This window comes from Anser anser, assembly GCF_964211835.1.
Source record: "Anser anser genome assembly, chromosome: 22".
Classification (NCBI taxonomy): domain Eukaryota; kingdom Metazoa; phylum Chordata; class Aves; order Anseriformes; family Anatidae; genus Anser; species Anser anser.
This window is the reverse complement of record NC_139743.1, coordinates 9434267-9461147: the sequence shown is the minus strand read 5'-3', so window position 1 is coordinate 9461147 and position 26881 is coordinate 9434267. Positions and strand designations below refer to the sequence as shown.

General features: G+C 62.2%; 2 protein-coding genes across 17 annotated transcripts in view; one reads left to right on the top strand and one right to left on the bottom strand.

Moving 5' to 3' along the window:
- Window positions 1-24451, top strand: ST3GAL4 (ST3 beta-galactoside alpha-2,3-sialyltransferase 4). 12 transcript variants are annotated; one of them, XM_083808126.1, is made up of 14 exons: window positions 372-469; window positions 8125-8265; window positions 12107-12182; window positions 18532-18664; window positions 19280-19358; window positions 20763-20832; window positions 21245-21325; window positions 21406-21503; window positions 21889-21949; window positions 22251-22346; window positions 22467-22656; window positions 22787-22930; window positions 23291-23434; window positions 23641-24451. In XM_083808126.1, the coding sequence occupies exons 4-14, from the start codon at window positions 18632-18634 to the stop codon at window positions 23725-23727; spliced, it is 1083 nt and encodes a 360-aa protein (XP_083664252.1). In that variant the 5' UTR covers window positions 372-469; window positions 8125-8265; window positions 12107-12182; window positions 18532-18631; the 3' UTR covers window positions 23728-24451. The 12 variants fall into 12 exon arrangements, with proteins under 12 accessions (XP_083664250.1, XP_083664254.1, XP_083664258.1 ...); XM_083808132.1 differs by lacking the exon at window positions 18532-18664 and having other exon boundaries at window positions 334-469; XM_083808129.1 differs by lacking the exon at window positions 18532-18664 and having other exon boundaries at window positions 334-469; window positions 20763-20844.
- A 918-nt stretch (window positions 24452-25369) lies between these two features.
- KIRREL3 (kirre like nephrin family adhesion molecule 3) overlaps window positions 25370-26881 on the bottom strand; it is a 317515-nt gene continuing 316003 nt past the window's right edge. For all 5 annotated transcript variants that reach the window (XM_083808118.1, XM_083808117.1, XM_083808116.1 and 2 more), the window contains 2 exons: window positions 26699-26785; window positions 25370-26274 (listed from right to left, as the gene is read on the bottom strand). In XM_083808118.1, the coding sequence (XP_083664244.1) occupies window positions 25831-26274; window positions 26699-26785 (531 nt within the window). In that variant the 3' untranslated portion in view covers window positions 25370-25830. The remainder of the gene's footprint in view (window positions 26275-26698; window positions 26786-26881) is intronic.

The following is a 26881-nucleotide window of genomic DNA, read 5'->3' as shown; positions in this document are numbered from 1 at the left end:
GCGGCTGAGGCAGGCCGGGCCGCCGGCAAAGGCAGCGGGCGCCGGCCGGTTTCGAGCCCCGCGGAGCCCCCCCCGCTCCCGGTGCCCAGCGGGTTTGGGCACCGCCGCAGACCCCGAGGGCGGGCGGCCCCGCCTGCTTAATTTTCGGGCTGCTAACGGGGTGTGTGTGTGGGGGGGGGGGGATGAGCGCACCCTCCCCTTCCTCAGGCCACCCCCGGAGCTTTCGGGGAGCCGCCCGGCGCCTCCAGGCGCGCACCGGGAGGGCCCCGCGGGCAGCGGCCCCGCACCCCCCGCCTCTGCCGGCGGCCCCCCCGCCTTCCCCCCGCCCCTTCCCTCCCTCCGCCCCGCAGCCCAGCCCGGCCCTGTGCGCAAGCGTGCCCGGGCCCCCCCCGCAGCCCGGCCCCGGCTTAACTCCGCTCCCCCCGCGCCCTGCCCGCTGCGGAGCCCGGCACCCCCCGGCCGCCCCATGGTGAGTCTGCGGCGGGGGGCGTTGGGCTGGGGGGGGCACGCGCTGGGGCTGGGGGGGGGCTGAGGGGAGGGGAGATCCCACCCGGTCCTACCGCCCCCCCCCCCCCTCCCTTTTCCTGTGTAAAAGCCCGGCGCTGAAGGCGCTGCACAAGGCTGCGGCTGAGCCCTGCCCCATCTCGCCGGCTGGAGAGGTGAGGGGGGCCGGGGGGGGCGGCTGGGGGGGCTTCGGGGTGCGGGGGGGGGGGTGCGGTGCAGGAAGCCCCCGCCGCTGCTGGGGGTGCGCGGGCAGCGGGCGGTGCCGGCAGCAAGGGCACAGCAGCCCCCTGGGCGCCGGGAGGCGGCTTTGTTGGCTTCGTTTTTCAAGCCCTTCCCAAACCGCTTTCTCCTCCGGGACCCGGTGCCCGAGCGTGGCGCGGCGCCCAGGTGCGATGGAAGCCGCATCGCGTGCCCGGCGCCGGCAGCGGGGAGGGCGAAGCGGGGCCTTGCGCTCCCTGCGCCCGGGGCAGCGGCCCCCGGCCCGTCGAGCAGCGCCGCGCCTGAAAAGCCCCGGCCGGGCTCTGGATGGATGTCCCGACGTGCTGCTTCCAAGGAAAACGAACGAACAAACCGACCGACCGGCCCTGGACACCGCGAAATGTCCGTCTGACATCTCCGGGCGCTGGTTTCCGAGGGCGCACGCGGCAGCGATGCCAGGGCGCTTCTGGGGCAGGTCCTCGGGGTCTCCGTGCGAGCGCACAGCCCGTGCTCTGCGGGCGAGGCAGCGTCTGGGGGGCTCTGCTTCTCACCGCCCCCCCAGCCGGGCTTTGGTGCTGCTCCAAAATGCTCCCGGCTGCCCCGCGGAGGGGAGGACGGAGCTGGCACCCACCCGACGCGCTGGGGATGGAGAGCTCGGTGCCGGCCCTGGGCTTTGCTCTGCCCGTATTGCTAGCGCAGCGGCGTGGGCTGAACGGGATCTGTTTAGGCAGCAGAAGCCTTTTCCCACCCCTCGGCATCCCCCGTCCGCGGAGCCTGGGAGCTGCGGCTGGTGGGTGCGCTCCGGCAGTGCCTCCCGCCCGGTGACCCCAAAGCCGCATCCGCGTGCGCCCGGCCGGAGCGTGCCCCGGGCACCCTGGTGCGGGGGGGGGCTCGGATGTGCGAAAGCCCATCCCGCCCCATCGCGTGGGCCTGTTCTGCAGGGAGGGCTCATTCCCATCGGGACGTGGCAACGCTCGCTCCAAAGGCAGCAGAAAAACAACCAGCGGGACTTCTGCCCACCGAGCGTTCACCATCAGGTCGTTTGCCGCGTGAGCCGAAGGGGTTTCATTGTTCTCAGGGGCCTGGAGTGGAGAACAAAGGAAATCTTCCTCCGGGGGCTTTTGTTTGTGCTCCTCCGTGGGTTGCTTCGCTGGGATGTGATGCAGCCGGCCCAGGAAGCCTCGTGGCATTGCCTTGCTTTCCCTGCCCGGGTCACAAGAGCCGGCGAGGGGCCGATGCTCGGTGCGTGGCACCTGGCCCTTGGGCTGCTGGTGGCTCCCGTCCTCCCCTCATCATGGTACACGGTGCGGGATGAGCTAATTAATGCCTGCCGGCGGCGCTTTAGGGAAAGCCCTGCTGAATTTACCTGTCTTCTCTGACGGGTGGCTCTGCCGGGATCTCCCTCCTACAGCTCCCCAGGATAAAGAGGCTTTCAGCCGAGCAGGCAGATTAAATCACAGGCTCTGTCAGCTGCCTTCGTTGAGGCTTCACGTGGTGGCAAGTGGCTGGGACACAAGGGACGCCCCACGCAAACCCCTGTCCGGCTGCAAAACCGACGGATCTGATGGTTTAAGGACACGTCCAAGCTGTAACGAACTCCCGGCGTCATTACGAGCTGTGGCTTGGGAGCAGCGTGGCTTGCTGGACTCTTCCTAACCCTTGTGCTTAATTATCTACATCATTAGAGGCTGCTTTCTGCTCCAGCTCCGGGCAACAATTTAATAGCAACTGCTACAGCAATGTGCTGAATCCCACAAGGATAGAGGGTAATGGCTCTGTAAATGTAAATACGCGAGGAGGAACGCTGTTGGCACAGGCAGGGCTCTGTGTCGGTGCTAACATCGCCTGCAGGCTGCCACAGGGATCTGTGCGCGGGGCAGGGACTGCCAGTGACCGCAGCGTCCTTCCAGCCCTGCGTCCCTTCCGTCCGTCAGGGGAAAGCCCCTGTTTAAGCCCTTTTACAACTTTGGAATGGCCGTACTGATGTCTTCGAGCCTGGATTTTTCCCGCTTGTGTCTTTCCCGTGCTTACAACCCGCGGGCGCGGAGGCGGGAAGCCCGGCGGCTCCCGTCGGGATGAGGAGCCCTTCCCGCGGAGGTGGCTTTGGTACGTGTCCCCTGCCAGAGCCCGGTGATGCTCACCCGCACGGTACCACGTGGCCCGGCCCCGACGTTGCAGTGAGAAGAGGAAATGATTTTACCGGTCACACCACTATCTGCAACTTCTCGTTCTTGTTTTTCTTTGAACTCAGCTCCCCACTTTACTCTTGCGCTGCTTGGATGCCTTGTGCAATTTCTTTCCTTTGGCTGCAGCCCCCGCGGAAGCGTGCGTTTGTTGTGTGTTTTCTAGGAAAATCCTGCGTCTTCTTGGAGGTGGGGGGGAAGGGCCAGTTCCTGCTGATCTCTTGTGCTTCCAGCTGCTGACCCCTTGCGTGTGACCGTGGATGGGGCTGGACGTTTCCTCTGAGAAAGCAAGGGGCAGCCGGATGCGGCCGTGGCGGTGCCGCCGGGTGTGCTCGGTGCAGGAGCGAGCCCTGGCTGCTCTCGCCGACCTTGCTTTGGACTCGCTGCCGGCTGGGGCTTCGCTGAGCGAAGCCGAGCGGCTCCGACCTGCTGTGGGTGAAGGAGGCGCGAGGAAGGAGGTGGAGCAGGGTGCAGGTGGGGTCAGCATCACTTGTGAGATGCTTGGGGTTTTCCGAATGCCCAAACCACCGCTCTTACGTGCCACTTCTTTCTGTAATGTGGGCGTGGGTGTCAGCACAGAGCCAGGCGTTGTGTTTATTTTATTATTAATTTTTTTTTAAGGTGCATATTTATATGTTAGCCATGCAGAAAGGCACGATGGAGGTGCCTTGGTGGGTGCACTGAGCATTGGCTGCTCCGGTGGGGCTGGGGCCCCCCCTGAGGTGCAGGGACCTGTGCCGGGTCCTCTCGTCCCCCGCGTCGGTCGATGCCCCGAGGTGCTCAGGGGGTCCGGTGCTGCCCGGGGACGTGGGCTCACAGCTCCAAGCCCTGAGAGCGAGCTGGGGCTGGAGGAGCAGCCGGCAGGACTTCTGCAGGCGGTGCCATCGCCTTCGGCTGTCCTAAGGGCTAGGAGCCGGCCGCCTTGCGGGAATCGGGGCACCCTCGCTGCTGGTGCAGTCACGGTCGTTTTAAAGGATGCTGAGCTGGGGGAGGACCCTCTGACACCACGCCTGCAAAGTTATGTCAACAAATGCAGACTTCTTCCTTTTCTTTTCTTTTTCTTTTCTTTTTTTCTTGGCGGGCAAATCAGGGAGCACAGAACCGCCCCAAATCACACCGCTGCGTCCAGGTAGGAGTGAGATGGGCGCCGGCTGCCTTTTGTAGGGGTTCGTTGCCGTTTGCAGGCATAAAACTGCGCGAAGCCCTCTTGTTGCTGGCTCTCTGAAGGGGGCTTGAACCTGAGCTCACGCCGTTGGAATTCCCCGCTGTGCCGGGAGAGGCTCCTCGCCTCCAATCGCTTCCAGATGCCGTTTCCACTCCTTCAGCTGCTCCTCTTGCAAAATGTCTCCGGCCACCCCTCCCCGAGCTGCCGGTGGTGCTGGGGCCGGGCTCAGCATCCCCGGTGTGCAGGGACGCCTTGGCTGAGCCTGGCGTCGAGCTCCCTGCCCCCGGCTCACTGGGGTGATGGGATGAGCCCCTTTGGGCTGCGGAGCCCGGAGTCAGACCCCGCTCTGCGGTTTGTGCCAGGGCTGGGGCTGTGAAGCGTCTTGCAAAATTTCTGTCTCCTGCTGGGAGCGAGCGCTGCCGAGGAGGGGGCTTTGCTCCGCTGGGAGGTGCAGGGTTGGAGTGCGGAGCTGCCGGCGTCGCGCTGGGTTTCGCAGCCCCAGGGCGATGCTGTCCCCTTCCCTGCGCGCCCACCGCCACGGTGACGCTCGATGGGCGGCGCGGTGCTGGCGGGGACGCAGCTGAGTGCAGGGAGAGAGCCAGGCACCCTCTGCTAAGTAAGTGCGCCGGGCATGTTCCCAAAGCACGGAAATGCGGGCAGGGGCTGTGATCCCAGGCTGGCCGAGCCCTCTCCCTGCCGGCCTGCCAGCTGGGCATAGTTTTAATTTCCTTTTAAAAACACGAGCTGGGCTGGAGGCCGGGGCTGGCGGAAAGCAGTGGTCTGCCTGCAGCCGAGGCGCCACGGCCGGGGCCGGCTGCGTCCCTGCTGGGGATCTGTCACCGCAGGGACGCAGGCACTGGGCTGGGGACCGAGGCTCTGGTGGCGTGCCGGGGCTGGGGGCAGCACCGCGGTGCCTGCCCCAGGGCATTGGTTGCGCTTTGGGGGACAAGGGGAGGGCGGCTGGGGAGGACGAGCGTCTTCCCATCTTTGTGGGGGTGTTCGGGGCCCCCTGCCTCTGCTTCTTGCCGTTCTCAGCCCTATTTCAGGGGAGGGAACGATGGCGAGGGAGAGGAACCAAATCCACCTTGAGGGGCTTTTTTTTGGGGCACCGCTTTGAGGTTTTGCTGGGGAACTGGAAGTTTCGCAAAATGGAGAAATCCTCCTGGGGGTGGAACTGACTCCCCCAACCCCTGCTTGTCCAGAAACCAGGCTGAGACCCCCTGCCTGCAGGGGGCATGTGCCAGCCGTGCCGCCAGCCCGCAGAGCTTCTCCAGCCCCGCAGCGGGGCAGGGAAATGCCAGTGAATCGTTGAGGATGCCTGATTTGGTTCCTCGTCCTGCAAACTTGCATTTCTGGGATTTTGCTGATGGAAAACGCAGCTCTTGGCCTTTTCCATCTCTCTCCTGGATTTTCCTCGCTGTGTGGTGCCCGAAAGCCTCGAGCCCTGTTTGTTTTGCTCTAAAGCTGCAGGCGAGCCCTTTGCTTCTCGGAGGGCCGAAGCGCCACCGATTCCCCGTTTGCTTTGGGTTTTGTCCCACGGCGTGCTCTCCCGTTTCGAGAGCCAAGCTGAAGAGCCCGCAGCCCTGCCAGGGACAGTTAAGCTGCTAATAAAACAGTCTTTAATTGTGGTGATTGTAAGGAGATTATTTCCCTGGCCCACGTTCAGCTCGGACAGTTGCTTTGCGTTGTCCCCTTCCCTTGCAGCCAGGTTTTCCTCCCCGGGACGTCGGGGCTGATTTTCCCTGGGGCGTTCCCGTGCTGGGTTTATCTCTAGCTTTGAGGCGGCCGCGGTCCCTGGTTCCTCCGTGATGTTTGTGGCTTTTGGGGTGCTGGCTACCCGCAGCATCCGTGCTGGCCGGTTTCTCCGTCCTCCGCCCTGCCTGCACGCCCTCCCCAGGCACGTGGAGCTGGTTGAGCAATGCCATCGGCACCCTCCCTCCCTGGGGCAAGCCCAGTGTGCCCCGAGCTGGGTTGGCCCTACTCTGCGTCCCCTTGGGATGCCGCGATGCTGCTGGCCCGGGGTCTCCTCCGTCTGCTCGCCGCAGGGACCTGAGGGCCCCAGCATCCCTGGCCGGGAAGCACCTGAGGGTGCTGGTGGCGCTGCTTGTGTCCACCTGTGGCTTTTTGGAGGCGGCGAGGACCGTCCTGGCCACTTCCCTACCGCGGGGTCACGCCCAGGTGTATCCTCGGAGGGTGTCCAGCTCCTCTCCACTTCCTTCCCTCCGTAGGGCAGGGGACATGGGGGCAGGCGACTCCCCACGCCAGGCTTGGGAAGCTGCAAGCTCAGATTTTGCATCTTCCATCCCCGAGCGGCGCCAGCGCCTCCTGCTTTGTCCAGCCTGGGGCGTGCAGATGTGCGCGGAGCCGCCCGCGCCCGGCGAGCACCAGGAGCTGAGCAGCTTCACGCAGCGCAAGGAGTGAGAGGGACTGGGGCGAGAGTGGTCGGGAGAACCGGGGGGGCCGGGGGAGAGCGAGAAGTAGGGAAAATGCCTTGAGAGACGGGATGCGGGGGCATGCGCCGCCGCCACGGACTGTCAAAAAGTGGAGAATTAGAGAGATGGAGAGCACGGGGGTCGGGTGGGCTGTGGGACGTGGAGATGGTGCCAAAGCTCAGGGGAGTGAAGGGAGGCGGGGGTTAAACGGAGCGCTGCCTCCTCGCTGAATTAAGCTGGAGAACAAGGCGTCAGCGCAGCCAGGAACTGCGCCAAGGGCTGGAAAGTCCTCGGGCCCATCCCTGTATGATAACTGCTGCGGCTTCCAAAAAAAAAAAAAAAACCAAAAAGGAATCACAAAGAAAGGCCTGGCTCCATCCCCCGAACGTGTTGTGGCCCGGGCTGGTACCTGGGCTCTGGACCCCAGCCCGCGTTCCCAGAGCAAGGCGCAGCTGCCGTGGAGCTGGGCTGCAGCTCTCCAGGCCTCATCGCTGCGTAATTAACAGGGTAGCTGCTTGATTCAATCTGCATTTACAAGTTAAATTGACAGATTATCTGTATTATGTAAATGCACATTTAAATCTTAATTATTTGCCTGGCTCTCCTCAATGCGTTGGATGTCTGGAAATCAGCCGCTTTGTGCTTGCTGGGTTGGGGATGCTCCTCTCGTGTAAGCACGGAGCTTTTCTAGGAAGCATCTGCGTAGAAAACAAAAATAGTCTTTTTTTTTTTTTTTTTTTTGGTAGCAAAACTTAATTTTAACCCCGGTGCCATGCTCAGCTGCTGCTCTGAGCGGTGATTTTTGCCTGATGTGGGGCACTGCTGGCTGCTGGGCGATGTTACGCATTGCTAAACAGGACCGACTGCACCCTGGCTGCAGTTCCTTGTGCCTCTTCCTTCCCCGGCGCTGCTTTTTTGGGATCCCCGGCTGTCATTACTCCTGCGGCCGGGAAGTGGCCAGATGCTATCCTTGTTAAATAGCTGCTAAATGAATAATCTCCTGGATATCTCGTGCGCCATCATCGCTGTTGCCTCCGTCGCGGGGCGATAGCGATCGGGATGACGTGACGAATGTGCCGGGCTTGGAAACGCTCCTGCCGTGCCAAGCAGAGCAGCGGTGTCCGGGCGAGGATGATCTCACCTGGATCGTGTTCCCATCCCCGCGCGGCTCTTGCTCTCCCTGGGGAGGTAATTTTAAACGAGGGCAATGGCTCAGTGAGGGTCTCGCGATGGCGCTGGAGCACGCACGAACGGACAGACAGACGGACGTCTGAGTCAGTTCAGGTCTGGCCGATGCAAGGAGGAGACTCGCTGGTGCTCGGGCTCCTCTTCCTCAAGAGGTTGCTTTGGGGGGGGGGGGGGGGGGGGGGGAAGAAAAAACATTTGGAGGTTTTTTGGCAGGGGCTGTTGAAAAGGCGGCGTGAGCGCGAGGAAACGCGATCCTTCCTCCCTGCCCCTGGGAGACGGAGCCGAGCCTGGGGGCAGCGGGGGTGGCACCGGGACTGGGTGCCCGCACAGCCCCCGGGGGGCCGGCACCACCGAGTGCCGTTTTCCTTCCAGCTTGGGAGCGCTGTGGGAAGAGCAGCCTCACGGGGCGTGCGCTTCATTGTTTGATTTTTGGTTTTGATTTTTTTTTTTAAAGAAAGCTACTCGATTCGCGATGAAGAGGGAGCGCAGTTTCCAGGAGCAGCTTGTCCTGACGGAGCTGGGGAGGAACAAGCAGTCGATGAATTAAAGATGGGTGGAAAATGAACAAGGGAAAGTGCAACCATCAGCTGGACGGGTAGGAAAACACCGAGCCCGTTCAGGGCTAAACAAATCATTAAGTGTGTGTCTCCTGCCAGGCACAGCAAGGAAAGCTGGGGTTGGGTTTATTCCATAGCATCTCTGAGGGCTGCAGGCTGGGCATCAGCTCGTGCCAGAACTGCAGAGGGCAGAGATTGCTGATTTTAATCTTTAAAGCTGGGCTGTGCTGGGGAGGTTTTGGGGCAGTTGAGCTTTTGGCTCCCCGGGGAAGGCTTCTGCACGGCGGTGATGCCGTGTCCTCCGGTGCTGGCGCTGGTGGGTTTTTAAACGTTGTGAAACTCGAAGGTGCAGGGAAGAGCAGATGATGTGATGAGAGCTGCGGTTTGAGTCAGTCAGAGGGGTTGTGGTGCTGCCTTGAGAAGGCAGGAGCCGGAAACCACCGGCCATATAAGCCATCCGGAAAGGATGAAATACGTGGTGGGGGGTAAGGGCGAGCTGCCCCTCCGCACCGCCTTTGGAGGTTGTTGCTTGCACGCGGCATCGCTGGGAAGCACTCAGCACCCATGGGGAACGGGCGCGCGGCACAGCCTGCTAGTGCAGAGCCCAGGGAGGAAGAGGAGCAAAATTCGGCTCTTTTTTTTTATTTATCCCCGCTGTTGTCCATGGGGATGCTCCCCCCCCCCCCCCGTGCGAGCTGTAAGGACGTTCATTTCCTGGCCAGGTTAGCTGCGATACTGCGGCACGTCGCCTGCGGCACGTCGTGCTGCCGGGGTCCCTCATGGTATGGCATGCCGAGATGGTAGCCCTTGGCCGGGGAGGTGCCCGAACAGTGTGTTTTTGCCAGACCTCAGGCTGGGAACAACTAATTGCGCTGGTTAACTATGGGAAGCCTTTGAGGAGAGGAGGATGCCAGGAGGTTGATGCAGGGAGCCTCCTCTGGCCCTTTACACCTGGATTTCCATGTGTGAGCCATCCCTGCTCCCTCCTGGGCTGCTCAGGAGGTGACGCAAGGATGCAGGACCCCGAGCAGGGCTGGAAAACGCCACAAAGTGGTTGTCCTGTGGGGAGAAACGATCATCTGCAGCTTGCCAGGATCCACCAGCAGTGATTGCTCCCGGCCCTTCTTGTTGAGCTGGAAATACCTGATTTCGGCAGATCCTCCTGGAGCCCTGCTCCTGCTGAGCAGTTTGGGGAGGCTGATGAGCCTTAATGGGCTTTGACCTGCTGTTACGAGCCTGCTTTGCTATGGGGTCTGCCATCCGGACGGACCCACCGGGGCTACTGCAGAGGAGGAGGCAGCCCCTTGGCCCCCCTTGCAGGTCCGAGCATCCCCGTCCTGGTGCCGTGCCACGCCGTTAAGTGCTTTAGCAGGAGCTCTCGGGGGAGTTTAGCCTCATTAACAAATCCTATAATTCATGGTTCTAAATAAAAAGACTCTGGCTGCTCTGGTCCTGGCTCGCCTCCCTGCATTAGCTGCATCGCCCTGGGGCGCTGGCTCACGCCTGCTGCTCTCCCTCCGGCCGGGCCGGGACATCACCGTCTGGTTATCCCGTGCTGTTTCCTGGGAAATGCAGGCGTGCCCAGCTGTTGCACAAAGCTGCTAATCCCCCAAAACACAAAGTCAAATCTGTGGCTGCTCAGGTGAATGCAGGGCTGGTTTGGCTGCTGGAAGGACGCTTGGGCAGGAGGGCTGCTTGCTAAACGGTTTGGCCACTTGCAGCGTGGCCCCAGGTGTGTCTGGCTTGGCTGTGGATTGTGGCAGGCTGTGCTTTATGTGCTCCCCGTACAGAAATGCAGGGTTTGCAGCTGGGTGAACCCCTGGCTTTTGCCAGCCCACCTGGGGACACCCCCAGGCCATTTTCTGTCCCCTCCATCCATAGGAGTGCAGAAAGGGGCTCCTGCTCACCCGGAGGGGACAGCATCACGGGGAGCATCTCCTCTCCTCCCATTCTCGCTCTGTCAGGCGCTCTTGTTGGTGGGGAAAACCCCCTCCAGCGGGGCCGGGGAGGGAAGCTGCACGTCCTTGCGCCGGTCCAGCCTTGCTCCCAAGGGCATCTGTGGAAAGCCCAGACCCGCTCCGCGCTGGGAGATGAGCACCGAACTCTGCTGATGGGAGAAGCTGTTGGTGATTTCCTTCCTTGCCTTAGTAAATACGCTTTCGCTTTCCTCTAGCTGGGATCTAAAATTAGCTGGGAGTTGCGCAAGTGAGCAGCGTGCGGTGCTGCGCCGCCTCTCCTAGCCCGCGTGCCCCAGGGAAGCGTGGCAGTGCCGGCGAGCACCGCGCCTCTCCCATCTGCCTTCCCCAGCTGCAGGGAGCTGGAGGTACAGGGTAGGAAGAGCTAAGAGGAGCGGGGAGAGGACGCGGTGCCCCCCCGGTTACCCCTGCACAACCCACGGGGGCAGAAAGCCGCGCGCTCACCGCACCAGCGAGGAACAGCGGGGGCGATGTATGGGACGCGCTCCTGGCGCGATGCGTCGGACTTAGCCCTGGTGTCCGCGGTGTGTAGGAGCACAGGTAGGAAAGCAAGGAAGATGCTTTGCAGGGGGGTGCCGGGCACTGGGAGTTTTTCAGCCCCCGTAATCCCAGCACTCTACATTTCCCCTCCGAGCACGGGCTGGGGCGTAGCGCGGTAGAAATCTTGGCTCCTTCGGCAGAGGGAAGACGTGGGACGGGCCCCACTCGCAAGCAGAGGGAAGAAAGGCCCTTTTGTTCGGTGCTGGTGAAATGGGATGTTTCGTCACCACTTTTTTTCTATTTTTTTCTCTTTTTTTTTTTTGTTGTTTTCTTTTTCCCCTCCAAAACTGAATTCTGCCAAAATCGCCTTGATTTTTTGTGAAGCGTTTTGGTTTTGATGGAATGGCGCTTTCCAGTGGAAAACTCCAGGGTAGTGGCTTCGCCCCCTGGGACGGAAAGCTTTCCTCTGCAACCTGGGCCAGCTTTGCCTTGCCCCGTGCGAGCAGCTGCCGTCTCGGCCCCCTCTGGGACCACCCGAACCCCAGCCTGCGCTCAGGAGAGCGAGGCTGGCCCACGCACACCCCTAACCGAGAGCTGAGGGCGGCGGTGGGCTCATCCCAGCCCTTGCCGCAGGCTGCGGCTGGCCCCCTTTCCCCCTTCACCCCACCTGGCTCCTCATTAGCTGGGGTAATTAAGCCAGATGCAGAACAGCTGTCCCTGCCCTGCCGCGAGGAACGCGGTTTCTCTTTCCAAAGCGGCGCAGCAGAAGGGTTTTTGTGCATGGAAACTTCTTGCTGGGGGTATTTTTTTTTCTTCCCCAAACTGCCTGCGGTGGCAAGGATGCTGGTGTGGCGCCGGCGAGGATGTGGAAATTAGAAAGTTTGGGAAAAGCGAAGCTGGCCGCGAAGCCATGGGGCTAGAGAGAGCTGGAGCAGGGCAGTGCGTGGGGAAGGCACCCGAGAGTCCCGGGGGGTGGGCAGGGGCTGGAGCCCCCCCCCCTTCTGCAGGAGGAGGCATCACTGGGGACCTGCCAGGGTCTCTGTCCGCTTCCTAAAAGGCCGGGTGAGTCACCAGAGGGGATTTCAGCAGGAAGGTTCAAGAGGGCTGGGGAAATCCAGCCGCCCCCTCGGTGGGGATTCCTCCGTAAAGCAGCCCAGAGAGGGGCCGTGCCGGTGCTCGGGGGCGGGGGTGGCTCTGTGGCCGTGCTCTGCCGCACACGATGGCCTGCCGGGGCGGCTCGGGGCAGCCCCGCGTGGCTCCTGCACCCTCGTAGCTACACAAGGGTGGGATCAGCAGGACCTAACGCATCTGCAGGCCGTCACTGGGATTTTTTGGGTGCGTGCTCCTCTGAAGCCGAGTGCATCCTGAGCATCCTTTGCCCGCTGCCGTTGCGCTAAGGCTCTCCCCGTTTTTCCTTTGCCAGGGGAAGAGAGGATGGACCCGTAGACCCCCAGCCCTCGGAGACCCTGTCCCCTCTGCTCGCATCGCAAGGACGGACCGTAAGTATCCACCGCCTCCTTCCTGCTCCGCGTGGTCCCCCCGCAGCATCCCCGCGCGGGGGGCACCCGGTTCGGCCCCTCCCGCTGCAGGGGGGGCACCCACTGGGGTGGGCTGGGGCCAGGGGGCCGTGGAGCGAGGCTCTGGGTGCACACGGACGGGTGGGCTGCAAGCGCTGCCGGGAGGGTTACAGGGCACCCTCCGCTGCCATGGGCGGCTCGAGAGAAGGGAGCGTGCGTGGGGGGTGCTCAGGCTCCCCGGTGCGTGTGCAGGAGTGGGACCGAATCCCCCCAGGTGCTGCATCCCGGAGGCAGGGCTGGAGGAACCGATCAGGGAAGCTCCTGCAGGGGTTCTCTTACCCCAGCAGTCGCTGTTTGCCTGCACAGGACAGGATGGGTGTGCCGGCACGGGGGGAGCCCCCATGGAAGCCGGGGGGCAGCTTGGCGGGGGGCTGAGGTGGCGCTCGGGGGCTGCACGGGGGTGGGGACACTCGCCCTCCAAGGGCACGGCCCTCCCGCTTCCCACGGCTCGTTTCACCCCTTTTCCCCCCTTGCTGTGTTGCCACGGGGCGCGTTGGCTGGGAGCTGCCTCCACCTCCCTGGTGCTGTGGGGTCAGGGTGAGGCAGAAGCCCTCGAGGCACCCGCCGGTACCCCCCTGTGGCTCCCTGTCTCCCCCAGCTGTCCCCAGCTGGCGGCCCGCCAGTGAACGCAGACGGGATGCTCACCCGGAGCATTTTATTTTTGTGTAAAATAAGAAAAGAGCGATGAAAGCCAACGATAAGACCTCCTTGCTGCACAAAGAACCGAGTCGCGGCGCTCGCCAGCCTCAGGCGTCATCGAACAAATCCGAATGGATCAGACGGGAGCCGCTGCTGTCCCGCGGAGACAGCTCTGTGCCCCGCGGTGTGGAGGATGCCGGTGGCTGCAGGAGGGTCAGGGCGCGAATTTGGGGGAGGGGGATACCCCAAAGGCTTCAGGTGCTGTGGTACAGCCGCTTGTTACAACTGAGTTTGAGCTCCCGAGCTGAAATCTGGCTTAAAACCAGCAGCATGGAAGAGCGAGTGGGTGAAACTTGTGGGAGGAGCAGCCTGGGCTGCTTATTTTGGAGACCTGCAGCCATGTGAATGCTCGTCCGACCCGAGCCTCTCCCCATGGGGCTATTTGCTCTTCTGGGAGAGGTCTCAGCGCTTTTTGTAATCGTGTTGAAGAGAAAATTTTGGGTTTTATTGACCCTGGATGTGCCATTGGCAGCCAGGGCAGCCCAGGGGTGACCTCTAGGTGCTGTTTGCCAGCTTTCAAATTGCCTTTGTCACAGGTAAATATTATGTTAATGCTCATCTGCCAACAAGGGTTTTTTCCCTATCATAAATCTTTGGTCAGTTTTTTGTTGGGCTGAGATACCACGGGCTAAGAAAACACTGCCTTCCCCATTAGAAAGCTATTGAGATTGTCACAAAGAGCATTTAAAACGGTCTGGGGCTCTTAAAACGTGATTAGTGGTATCTGCCCCAGGCTTGCGGGCTCGTGGTGGTGTTCAGCCACCCAAGAGGATCCCTGCGTTTCCTTCCCAGCTCGGAAAAACCCCGAAGGCCCTGCAGAAGCCGGCTGTGCTGCCGGTGCGTGATCGCAGCCTTTCTGCGGGGTTTTGCCGAGGTGCGCTCGGGATCCCACCAGCAGCTTTGAACAGCGAGCAGCCCCCGGGGTGCAGGGCGCTCCCGTGCGCCCCATCACCACCTCCGTGTAATTTCCCTCCGTCCCTCCTAGGAGCCAAGCCTAAGGGGACGGCTGCTGCTGTCCCAGCTGCGTATGGGGTGCTGGGGAGCTGGCTCTGCAGCAGGGAATCTCCCCATCCCTCCTCCTCTACCCGTGGCCAGGTCGGGGCGAGCAGTGGGAAACAGCCTAAAAAGCAACGTTGCCTGGCGGGGAGATGGCTTTTCTCACACCTGGGGCTTCTTCCACCCGAGCATGGGGCGCAGAGGTCTCACCATGGCAAACACCACGCTGCAGCTGGGTTATGTGGCTGGTTCGGTGCCGTGCAGCCGTCTCCTGCACCTCTTTTTGGCAAACCAGCTTGCATTTCGTGCACATCCCCTCGTCCGTAGGAGGGACGGGCATCTCCTCCCGGGTGGGAGCTTCTTGGTCGCAGAGCCGGGCGTCGTGGGGAAGCTGATGCAACGCGGGTTTAATTCAGCCCGGATTTAAGCGGCAGCCAGCAGCGCTGGAGGTGCGCAGGAATTACAAGAGCAACTCTTGAGCCGTTCCCTCTCTTGTTTCAAGCACCGCAGGGGGAGAGGTCTTGGCAGCGAGGGTGCTGCCCAGCTGCCAAACGCCCTGGCAAGCTGGAGAGCTGGGGGTGCCGCCTGTCGGGTGGCCCCGCCGGGAGGGGAGGGCGCGGGGGGCTGCGGGGGCGGCGATGGAGAGGCCGGGGCACGCAGAGGCAGCGTGCCCCCAGCCAGGCTGCGTGGGGGGATCTGACATCTGACGGATTCCTCTGGTAATTGGGGCCGTAAATCCCGCAGAAAGCTGTTTGATTCCGGATCAGCGCCTGAGCGCTCCCCTGCACTGCGATGCGCGCGCCTGCTGCTGCCAGCACCTGGGGCTTGCGGGGCGGTTTCTCGTTAGCTCGCCTCTCCTGGAGGTCTCGCGGCGCAGCTGAGGAGGGGGGTGAAGAGCTGGGATCAAAGCCCCCCCACGTGGGTTTGTCCCTCTGGGGAGGGTGCGGAGCTGTTTTGGGGCTCGTGGTGGTTCAGCGTGCGGGTGATGGATGGGGGAAGTGATGGTCCAGCTTGGGGCTGGGGGGTTTGTGCTGTCCCGCGTGTCTCCGTCAGGTCTCCGTTGCTAAGTGTGAGTCCCTGGGGGCTGCCAGCGCATCCCTTCCTTGGTGTAATCCCCTCCAAATCCACCTCTGCTCCGGTTTCATAAAACCCCACGTGTTTCTGGGGTGACCTGCTGGGGATGCTCATTCGTGTTTGGCAGCACAGGGGAATTTGGAGCAGGAGGTGCCCCTGCTCCCGCCGAGGCTGGGGACAGTGGGAGGTGTCCTCTCGCCGAGTCAACCATTGTTTTCCGAATTTCTGGGTTACCATGGTAACACGCAGGTACGGTGTGTTTCTTGGGGTGGTCCTCGGCTGCTGGTGGGATTGCGTGGCGCCGGGACAGGGTGAGGGCATCACATTCCCTCCAGTGCTTGAAATGTATTTTTTTTTTTTTTTTTTTCCCCAAACGTGGGCTGGGAGCAGCGTGGCCAGTGCCTGCTGCCGCTTTGGTATTTGCAAATCCAACACAGCAGAAAAACGCAACCCTGGAAAGCATCTGCTTTCCACCTTGCAGCTTGCTGTGGTGCTGAGCCCATAAATAAGACGCCGGGGTGCATCCCAGCCCAGGCTCCAACAGCTGGGTACCCCAAACGTGGCGGGGGAGCAGAAAATCGTGCCAGGCGTCACCCGGGAGGTGCAGCCGCAGGGATGTGTGGGGGCAGCCGCTGCAGCCCCGAGCCCTCCTCCTGCTCTCGATGCTCTGAAATCATTAATCGCCTAATTGCGGTCCGGGCAGGCGTAACGGCGGGCAGTGAATCGCAGCGTGTCGTGACAGCAGCAAAAGCTGTTTTGTGCCCGGCTGCTGCAGCTCGCAGGGCGCAGAGGGAACAGAGCCCCTTCGCTTCGTGTCCACAGGGGAGTTTGCGTGCAGCAGGGGTCTGGCACTGTGCATCCACCAGGTACAAGCCCCACGGGGCTTCCTGATCCTTGCAAACGTTTTGCGCTTCCCTTGTGCGCTCATCCGTTTGATCCACGCTGGTTGCTCTTTGTGCTGAGTTGGGGCAAGAAACCCTGCGCTGAGGTTTTAACCCGAGGCGAGGGCGATGCTGGCGTGGGGCTGGGGAAGGGGAGACCTGGCTGCGAACGCAGGCGATGCATCTGGCGGCGGCAGCGCTTTCAAGTAATCCGAGCGGCGATAACGTTCAGCCTGGGGGTGTTGTGGAAGTAAGTTGTGCAGACATCAAAGAAAGGGGGTTTTCGGCTGCCTCTTTGAGGAGAAGCCCCAAATCTCGCCCCGCCGGCCGGGGATGCTGCGGGGCCAGCGGGATGCTGGAGCATCCAGCCACGGGACGGGACGGGGGAGCTGGCTGGGTTCGCTCACACCTCCACGCTTTGGGGAGTTTGGGCTGCGGATCTGGCACTGCCAGGCTGGGGGAGGCTGAATTATTACCAGAGCCCCTCCTTTGTGGCCTTGGCTGGGCGTGCTCTGTTTTGCTCTGCATTCCCCAAACTGCTTCACTGAGCAGTGCTTGTTTTCCTCGGAACTATTTAGTTGTGTTTGTCTTAGATTAGCTTTGCATAAGGCCCAGCTTGTGCACACAAGCCTGAAAAAAGGATCATAAAGCCTGGAAGGGAAAAAAAAAAAAAAGTATTTCAAATAAACCATTATGTAAAAGCAAACAGTGGGGGTGAGAGCTTGCTTTCCTGGTGTCGGAGCATCTCAGGCCGGTGGGAAGGAGAAGCCACTCGCTGCACGGCTCGGCTGCCTGGGTTTGGTGCTGAGACAGAGCTTGGAAGTGGATGGTGTGTGTGTCTGTCTGTCTGTCTGTCAATTCGGGCCACAATGCCCAGCCCTAGGCTATAGCATTGGTGCGGGGGCACCCGAGGGGCATCCTCAGCCTCCAGCTGCACGTTTTCCCTCTGGGATTCGGTGGCTGGTTTTTGCTTGGAAAAATAACCCCAAACAAAACTAGTGCAGGCTTTTTACTTTTCCTCTGATTTAAATCTGTTTATTTTTCGCAGTCACAATGGGGGAAGTAGTGAAAGCTGGGGGTGCTTGCTGTCCCGATTGCTGCCTGGGTCCCTGGGACCCTGCCCCCACTGGGCTCTGCTTGGCCTCAGAGCCAGGGGATCCCTTTGCAGGGGACACGCAGGGACTTTGTCCCCGAGCAGAAGGCATGCGTCAGGCTGGGACCTGCCATCTTTTCCTCCCTGCTCGCTCTGGGCCTGGGGGTGCAGCCGTGTCCCTCTGCCTCCCTTCAGATTCCTATTGCATCCCTGCTGCTCTTGCAAGGAGGGGTTTGCAGCCCTCATGGGGTGGGATGGGTTTTCCAAGTGTGTGGGGACTGCTGGCACTGTGAGCTGGGGGCATCCTTGGTTTTCTCATCCTTCCTTTAAAAATTTTTTTTGGGGGTATCGACACCAGGTGTTATCCAACAGTTTATCTGTATTTTTTGGAGGAGATAAGATCCAGCACGAGACAGGTAGTTTCCCAAAGCGCAACACCTCTTGTTCTCATCCCTTATCACCAATATCGAATGCAAATAGTTTTCTGTGCTTTATATCCTGCCTTGTTGCTTGCAGCACCATTTAGTTGTGCTCACTGCTCTTTCTTTTCCGGTGCTGCTGATAAGGGAGGTAAGAGCCTGGCTCCTGCGGGTCCATCTTGGACCCTGCTTCCTCTTTTCCTTCCTTTATTTTGCTAGTGATGCCCCGAAAGCCCCAGCAAACACCAGCTGCACCATCACTGCTGCGCCAGGCGGGGGCCGGGTGATGGGTGGCCACGCTGGCGCTTCCTGGGGCAGGGAGGCGCGACGTGCCCTTGAGCGGCGCTGGGTGCCCTCCCGTGTGACTAATCCCTCAAGCGCCTCCTTGCCCTCTTCCGAGAGGCAGCTGGGGACAGGCCGTGCTCGTTGCGGGGTGCCCGAGCCGAGCCGTGCCCGAGGAGCTGCCGGGAGCCCGTCTGCGTGTCGCGGGTGGAGCGGGAGCCGTCCCCGGGGAGCGATTGATCGGGGAGCGGGGCTTCCTCCGCGTCCCCTGCTCGGCAGGTGGTGCCCGAAGCTTCTCCCTCCTGGTAAGTTCATTCTGCATCGCCGCAGCTCCGTTGGCACCAGCGGCCAGCCCCGGTGTTTGCGTGGCAAAGGGGTGGCTCGCCCCGCTGCCCGGGAGGGGGGCTGGTCCCTCCTGCCTGCTGTCACACTTCCATCTTTACGATACGTCTCTTTTACAAAGCCTCTGGGCTTTCTCCAACACTGGCTGTGATGCTGTGAGAGCCACTGGGATGTCCAGGGGCATTTGGGGAGGATGGCCAACACCTGCCAGCATCAGCAAGATGGAGATTTTGACGAAGTATGAGTTAATTAGGGGGCAGTGTCGGGGCATGAGCCATCACCGAGCACCCAAGCTGGTGACCGGGGCTCGCTCCGCTAGCAGGCACCCACCCCGTGGCAAGTGAGCATCACGCACCACTGGGGAGGGCCTTGTTAGTCACTTCAATTAGCCACAGGAGGTGGCTAATTAGGGAAGCCTCCAGCTGAGATGCTCCCGCATGACCCGGGACTGGCTTTGACCACAGCCGTTTGCTGGCTTCTTCTAGGAGCACGAGGGTTTGGAGGAAGAAAAATTCACCCCGTTTCCAGTGCTGGTGTGTGTGCTAAGCTTACGGCCCCCCTGCCACGGGGCTTCCCCGGGCTGGGATGCTTGGATCGAAGGCGTTGGAGGTTTCCCAAGTATGTGACGTGCTTTGCTCTGGGGCTGTTTTGCTGCTTCTGTGCTTTCTGCTTGGCTCGGTGGGGCCGGGCTGATGCAGTGGTGGTGCTAGTTGAGTGCCCGAGCTCAAAATTCCCCCAATTCCCCCAAAGTCACGTGTTAGCGAAGGATGTGCTTAACCTCCCCCAGGGTCATCGCCGTGGGCACCGAGGGTTAGAAACTAACCGAGTGTTAGGGCACGTTGTGGTTCTGCGATGTGAGCTGCAGGCACAAGCTCACTTTTCGTCTTTAACTCATTTTTCTTTCTTAATCTCTGCGTTCATCCGTACGGTGGAGGCTCCTCGGGAACCTTTTTTTAATCTCTTTTATAAACTCCGGGTGAACCAGCTGTAGAAATGAAACCCTTGGTGGATGTGGGTCAGGGAAACCCGTATTTAAGTGGGAATAAACCAGGGGGCAGCCGCCTGTGGGGAGGTGCGGATGGGTCCCGCTCCTCCCAGCTGGAGGTGGTAGCGCCTTGCAGCATGGGATCCCCTGGTGGGCAGGGGGAAAGCCTTCCCCATGCTGTTTTTTGGGGAAAGGCCTGGTTTTGCCTGGCAGGTCTGACACAATGCTTCTCTCTCGCCTTGTTCCAGGTGACCGGCGGCAGCCGCGATGAGAGCTTCGGCCCTCGGCTGATGCCTGCCCTGGCGATAAAGATGATCAACAAGTCCCGTGAGTTCCTGCTGCATCCCCCCAGACCCCTGCTGTGTCCCCCCCCCCTTCCTTCCCCAGCCTGCGTGTGGCGTCGAGCCCTTCTCCTCGGGGATCCCCAGCAGGGATGGAGTCAGGGGCCCCGGAGTTTGCACTTGAACCCAGGCCCGTCGGGGGGCAAGGTTGCTGTTGGCTGCAGCTCTCGCAGGGATTTTCTTCGGGTGCGACGTGTGTCGCCGGCACAGGCGCGGGGGAGTGAGCGCCTCAGGGTGGCCTCCGCGGCGATGCCTGCGCGGTTTGGGGACAGGCTCACGGGGCTTCGCTGGGGGCTGCAGCCCCTCCGTCTGGCAGGGGTGCTGTTTGGGTGCTCCCCCTTCTTTGCCTGCAAACACAGCCCCGTACCCACGCACGCTTGGTTTTCTTTTCTCTCCCTCCTCCGCCTGCCCTGCCACCGGCCCCCCAGAGCCCAGCACCTCTTGGCGCTGGTTTGGGGCTGGGGGTGCGTGCCTGTTTGTGGCAGGCTTTGCCCTTCGCTCGTTTGTCCTTTGCGTGCACCGTGCCAGCATCCGCGTTGCTCCTCCAGGTGTCCCAGCCACCCTCGGGTCAGTGTGAGAAATACGGGGTGGAGCGCGGGTGCGGGCACCAGAAAGAACAACATGTTTGTGTCGCTTTTGACGCAAACCGTGCCAGTCGGCACGAGGAAGAGAGGTGGTGAGCTCTCGGCCTGGCCCAACAAACCTTTGTGGTTTGGACTCCTGCCCTTGGAGGAGCCGCTCTTCCTGGGGACTGTGCCAGCAGGGCCCCCGCCGCTCCCTGGGGACGTGGCTGGGCACGGAGAGAGCGCGGCGTGGAGGGAGGCGTTGGCCAAAGTCAAACCATCTGGGTGATGGGTCTGCCAGGACGTCCTCAGAGCCCGGGGGGATGCCGCCGCATCCTCAGGGCCTGCTGGTCCTGGTTGTTTTGTCCCCAGGGGCGCGGTGCCGGCTGGCTCCAGGGTGTGAGTATTTGGGAGTGCGGCACACGAGGCCAGGAGCACCTTGTGCAGCACGTGGCTGTGGTGGGGAATGCAGGCGGGCGCAGAAACTGAAATGTTTCCTAATGCTGACATCCACTGGCCATGCTGAACATTTCTGTCAGGGGTGCTGGAAAGCCCACGTGCTTCATGCCTTCAAAGCTGGGCAGGTTGTAGCTGTGCAAAAACCTTATCGAGGAGGAAAATCCCTTAGGAAGGGAAGAATGTCCTGCATATCCCAATTTTCCTTCTCTTTCACCCTTTTCCTTGCAGCCTTCCCTTGGTATTTCCACATCCTCCTTTCCCTGTTTCCCTCCCCGCTGGGGGGGCGCGGGGCCAGGCAGGGTCTTGTCCCCTTGCCAGTCCGCAGCAGCCTGATAACATTTTCTGTTCCCCTCTCTCTCGGCACACAGGAGGGAAGATACTTGGAGTGCTGGCACTGTTTCTGGTGATGGTGTGGTACTCGATATACCGGGAAGACAGGTACATACAGCTGTGAGTGTATTTTTTAAAGTTTAAGGGCCTCCTGCCCTTTCCTTTGCTCTTGGGGCCAGGAGCATCTTGGTCCCCGGCAGACCTGGAGCCCGTCCCTCGTGGGGGACAGCTCGCTCCCCACGTCTTGCCGTGGAGACAACTGGGAGAGGCCCGAGGTGGGGTGGCAGTGCCCTCGGCCCCTTCTGGAGGAGGGGGGCAGATGCCAGGTCCCCCTGTAGTCCCAAAGGTGCCCAAACCCCCGTGGGCTGGACACCGCCAGTATCCTGCCGGCAAGGACGTGGGGTGTGATGTGCCCCACAGCCGGGGTCTGTACCCAGTTCTGGTGTTTTCCGAGCTTCTGGAGGTGGGTGACAAAGGGAACCCTTTTAACTGGCACTTCTTTTAACTACTTCCCTTGCAGCTTTTATTTCCCCATGCAAGAAAACAAGACGGTGTGCCCTGTCGGAGAGGTGGAGAGGAAGGCGGCACAGCTCATAGGGAAGTGAGTAACGGGGAGGGGGCCTGGGGGCCGCGGAGCCGGGCCCACCCCCTCGGTCTCACTGGCCCTTTGCTCCTTGGCAGCTACACGAGGGACCACCCGCTCTTCTTGCAGCTGAAGGACTACTTCTGGGTGAAGACGCCGTCGCTCTATGAGCTGCCCTACGGCACAAAGGGCAGCGGTAAGAGCTGCGCGGCCGCCTCGGTGCCCGGCGGGCCGGACATCTGTCCGTCCATCCTGCCTGCCTGTCTGTGGGCTTCAGCTGCATGACTTGCTTTGGGGTTGCATTCACATGCATATCTGTCCGTAAAATCACCTCCAGGTTGATCTTTCTGGCTGTTTTTCGTTCCGAGCAAGCTGTGTCAGCTTGTGTTGAGACTTTAGGGTGTTCCTGCTTCCCCACGTGTGTGTTCCCTACAAAAGGAGGGGTACATGTTTTATTGATCCCCGCTGAAGGATGGTCCGGGGGGCTGGGATTAATGCCCATATAGAGCCTGGCGGGTATGGGGCAGGCACCAGGGCATTGAGGTGGCCATTGTCACCTTCCCCTTGCCATTGCTTTGCAGAAGACGTCCTCCTGCGCTTGCTGTCGGTCACCAGTTACTCGCTCCCCGAGAGCATCCAGAGGTAATGCTGGGGAGGGGTTGGGGTTTTTGTGTCTCTTTCCACGACTGCTCTCCTCGAGGGAGCAAATTTGCATGCACTGTTGTGCGAGGGGTGAACTGTCCCCTTCTGGCTCTGCTTGCCTGGTGGCATCACCAGAGACCTGGGGACCAGCTCAGTGACCTGGGGACCAGCAGGCACGCAGGGATGGTGAATGGAGCACGGGAAGCTTTGTAGTCTGTGCAGCACAGGGTCAAAAACCCCTGTGAGGGTTAACGACCTCTTGTTGAACACATCTGGTTCAGAGGGTGCTTTTTGCTCACAGCCTGAAGTGCCGGAGGTGCGCGGTGGTGGGCAACGGGCACCGGCTCCGCAACAGCTCCATGGGGGAGACCATCAACACGTACGACGTTGTGATCAGGTACAGCCCTGGGCGTCTGTGTGACGTTCACCCCTGCCCAGTGCCACCCGCAGGTGCTGAGCACGCGTCGCTTGCTGCCCGATGTCCCCACGTCCCGTGTCGTCTGTCCCCGTGCCCCAGGCTGAACAATGCCCCGGTCCACGGTTACGAGCAGGACGTGGGCTCCAAGACCACCATGCGCCTCTTCTACCCCGAGTCAGCCCACTTCAACCCCCGGACAGAGAACAACCCCGACACGCTGCTGGTCCTGGTGCCCTTCAAGCCCATGGACTTCCAGTGGATGGAGGCCATCCTCAACGACAAGAAGAGGGCAAGTGTGGTGGGGACCTGGGTCCACCATGCCCCCGACCGTGCCAGGGCCCAGCTCTGCCTGGATCCCGCCCGCCGCAGGGGGTTCAGCCCTTAGTGGGAGGGCAATGGGCATCTCCATCCTCTTGCAGGTTCGAAAAGGGTTTTGGAAGCAGCCCCCGCTGATCTGGGATGCCGACCCGGAGCAGGTGCGCATTCTCAACCCGTACTACATGGAAGTTACTGCTGCTAAGCTGCTCAACCTCCCCATGAAGCAACCGCGGAAGGTCAAGCAGGTGAGGGGGGGTGGCTCCGCATCTGTTGAACGTCTCGAGCGGTGCCGAACGCAGGCTGCTTTGGGGTGTGTGTGTGTGTGATCATTAACAGGCTCAAACCTGACAAAATGACGCTTTGTGGACGCTCCAGCCCTGGGAGTGCTCAAGGCCAGGCTGGATGGGGCTTTGGGCAACTTGGTGTGGTGGGAGGTGTCCCTGCCCGTGGTGAGGGGCTGAAACCAGAGGATTTTTAAGGTCCCTTCCAACCCAAACCAGCCTGAAATTCTGTGCTGCACCCTGGGGGAGGATTGGGTTTTCCTAGAATCACAGAACAGCTTCTGGTTTTGGGGCTGACCCAAAGGCTTCTCCGTCTCCCTCCAGAAACCAACCACGGGGCTGTTGGCTATCACCTTGGCTCTCCACTTCTGCGATCTGGTGCACATCGCGGGCTTTGGGTACCCCGACTCGGCCAACAAGAAGCAGACCATCCACTACTACGAGCAGATCACGCTGAAGTCCATGGCTGTAAGTGTCCCCCCCTTTCCACTTCATGTCCGTGACCTCCCCCCCCCCCCCCCCCAGTTTTACAGCCCTGGGGAGCGGGAGGGCTCGGATGAAGGTGTGGGGGCAACTCAAAGCTGTCCTGCGCTGGGGGGGCCGACAAGGCGGGGGTGCTGGGAGGAAAGGGCACGGCTCCCCTCGGGTCTCACCACCCTCCCGGTGTCCCGCAGGCTTCGGAGCACAACGTCTCGCACGAGGCGGTGGCCATCAAGCGGATGCTGGAGCTGGGCCTCGTCAAGAACCTCACCTACTTCTGACGGCGCTGGGGCCGCGCAGGGACACGTCCCCGTCTCCCCCACCTTGCAGCCCCCCAGCGGTGGCCCTGGAGGAGCCGGGGGGAGGGGGGGGGGGCAGAGCATCGTCACCACCGCCCCTGGACGCTGGGAGCAGGGTGCAGGGGGCTGGGGCCGCGCTGGCTCGCGGGTCCCCGGGGGCGCAGGGAGCCCCTCGGCTCTTCCCCCCCCAGCACAGCCAGGGAGGGGACGCGGGGACGCGCGGGGCACCACTGCCAGTGACTTTTCTTATGGAAACACTGAAGATAACGAGGACCTGAGGGGGGAGGGATTTTGGGCGTAGGTGGGGGGTGGGGATGAGGGCACGGGACCTCCCTCCCAGCGGGACTGGGGGGCACACAGGAGCCCCTCTCTTTAATTCCCTCGTATTCGGACGAGGGCCCTGAGGAGGGGCTGATGTGGGGGTCCTGGGGGCGTCCCCTGGGTGCAGGAGCCTTTGGGGGCTGAGTTGCTGCCTCCTCCCTGCCCTGGGCACCCCAGTATTTAATTCCTTCACCCCACCCCCCACTTTTTTATTTTCTTTTTACGTGTTGGCCCAGCCCCGTGCCTTAGTGCTGGCGCGGGGGCTCATCCCCGCAGCCCCCCACCCACGGTGCCTGGTGTCGGGGTCCAGGGTGGCCCGTGGTGGGGTGAGGGGGACGGGACACGGAGGTGACTCGGTGCGCATTAATTTAATTAATTTAAAAGATTATTTATCGTGGGGCCTCCCCAGGTGCACTTCTCCCAGTGGCCTTGGGGTGGGGGGGGTGCTTTTGGCTCCAGGGATGCTGGGATCAGGATTTGGGGGCTCCCCCCTCTCCCAGGGGTGCCTTTCCCCACCTTGCTTGCCTGGGGCCCCCCCTGTCCCGGGTGAGGCCGGGTCCTGCAAACCCCTGGTTTGGGGGGGGGGGGGGCACCCTGAGACCCATGGACCTGGCGGTGCCGGGGGGCTCCTGCTGGCTCCCAATAAAGGTCCTGGTGAGTCCAGGCTGGGTCTTCCTGTGCCAGGATGGGGACAGGGGCAATGGGGAGGTGAGTGGCACCCCGGTTGTGTGCAGCCCTGCTGTGTGCCCCTGGGCCATGTCCTGGTGTCCCCATGCCCGTGTCCAGGTCCCCGTGTGTGTCCTCAAGTGTCACTGTGCCCAGGCTGCGTCTGCGTGCTCGTGTCCCCGAGTGCCCCAGCCCCTGTCCCTGTGCCCACAGGCACCCCAGCCCATTGCTCCAGGCTCTGTCCCCGGCACCCTGTCCTCAAGTGTACCTGGGGGCCGTGTTCCTGGGCTCGTGTCCCGGTGTGTGTGTCCCCAGGTGTCCCAGCATGTGTTCTGGGATCCTTGTCCCTCCCCACAGAGGGCCCTTACCTGCTGTGTCCCTGCTGTGTCGCCCCACGTCTGGGCTCCTGCAGGGACGGAGCCGCAGGGCCCTGCCAGCGGCCGCCCCCGTGCCTCGGTTTCCCTGTGCACCGAGCCCCCGCGGTGGGGTCCTCACCCCCACAGCCTCCCCACCCTGGGGACGTCACCGCACACCCCAAGCTGCCGGCGGGAGGAGGTGTCACAGCAGGAAGAAGGGGCACGGGAAGCGGCAGCATCCTTGTCCTCGTCCCCTCCCGGCGCGGCCATCAGCCCAGGCGTGCCACGAGAAACACCTCTTATATTGCCCGCGATACAGCGCGGCGAGGCCCTTCCCGGGGGCGCTCGGGGGGTCCCCGTCCCCGCTGGCGTGTGTCCCCCCCCACCCCCCATCCCACCACCACGGGACGCCCCCGAAACGGACTCTATAATTATGGACACCGAACACCAAGAAGGAAGGAGAGGAGCCGGGGGCGAGCGGAGCGGGGAAGCGGAGGCGAGCGGCTGGGTGGGTGCGGGGGGGGGGGCGTTCGCTGGGACGGCGGCGGCCCCAAACCCCCCCCCACCACCACCTTTTGGGGAGGGCGCCGCATCCTCGGCGGGGTCGTGCTCAGCGTGCAGCGGTCCCGTTCCCCCCTGGCACGGCCCTGCCCTGGGGGCCGGGTCCCGGCTCTTCCACCGCCGGCGTGACCGTCCTAGAGCGGAGAGCCCCCGGCCTGCGCCCCGCGGGCGTCCCCGGGGTTCAAACGTGCGTCTGCATCCGCCTCTGCAGGGGCCGGCTGGGGTCCGAATTTTGGGACGAGGACTGGGAATGGTGGGAGGAGGACGCGGAGGCTTTGCTGGCCTTGTCAAACTGCACGTAGCCGTCCTGCTTGCCGCTGCTGCTGATGCTGCTGTCGCACTGCGTGTCGAGGAAGGAGCTGCTGTCGCTCATGGAGCCGCGCTGGAACTCGCGCTCGCACAGCTCGATGGAGCTGCTGCCCATGCCCAGCACGAAGCGCTGGCTGTAGTCGTAGAGGCGGCTCTGCCCGCTCAGTGTGCTGTAGATGTTGGTGAAGGACATGCCCGTGGGCACCCGCTGCTTGCCGGCAGGGCGCAGGTCCGCCGGGCAGCCCGACAGCGAGATGGTGGGCGTCGAGTGGTGCTCCTTGAAGGTGTTCACGCTGTAGTAGCCGTTGGTGGGGTCCTGCAGGGGTGGCGTGGTGGTGTTGGTGGGGATCAGGGGCACCCCAAACTCCCTCCAGCTCTTTGGGGTAGGACGGGGATGCCCTCCACCACCCAGCCTGGCTGCAGCATCAGAGCATCCCCCTGTGCGGCCAATTCCCCCTTCTTCCCCCCCCATCCTGGTGCACACCTTGATTTTTTTTCTTGTCCCCAGAGAGTGCTGGGACCAGCAGATGGCACCGGGGGTATCGCAGCATCCCTCCTGGCAGGGGGATGGAGGTGACCCCGGGAGCCAAGGGGTGGCACAGGGCAAGGGAAGGGCTGATCCTGCCCCGCGGCTGGCACAGGGCCACGCCGGCACCCGGGGGACACGGAGGCACCTCTGTCTGCAGGGCTGCGGACGGAGGGTGGCCGCTGTCGAGGCCGCGTCCTGGGGCCTGGCTCACCTTCAGGTTCTGAAACTCCTTCTCCTCCTCCTTGAGCACCTCGAGCTGCTTCAGCACCGAGTCCTGCTGGAACTCCCCCCGGTCCATCTAGGAAAGGAGGCAACCGGGCGTGAGCACCCCTAGCCCTGCTCCCGGGGGTGACTCCAGGAAAGACTTGCCCAGGGCCACCCCAGCAGGGCAGCG

What these genes read in the sequence shown, in the direction of transcription:
- ST3GAL4 (XM_083808124.1), top strand. Translation starts at nt 183, where the DNA reads ATGAGCGCACCCTCCCCTTCCTCAGGCCACCCCCGGAGCTTTCGGGGA. An exon ending in CACCCCCCGGCCGCCCCATG is followed by an intron (nt 470 to 12,106) that starts GTGAGTCTGCGG and finishes TTCCTTTGCCAG; the next exon opens with GGGAAGAGAGGATGGACCCG. An exon ending in TCACGCTGAAGTCCATGGCT is followed by an intron (nt 23,435 to 23,640) that starts GTAAGTGTCCCC and finishes GGTGTCCCGCAG; the next exon opens with GCTTCGGAGCACAACGTCTC.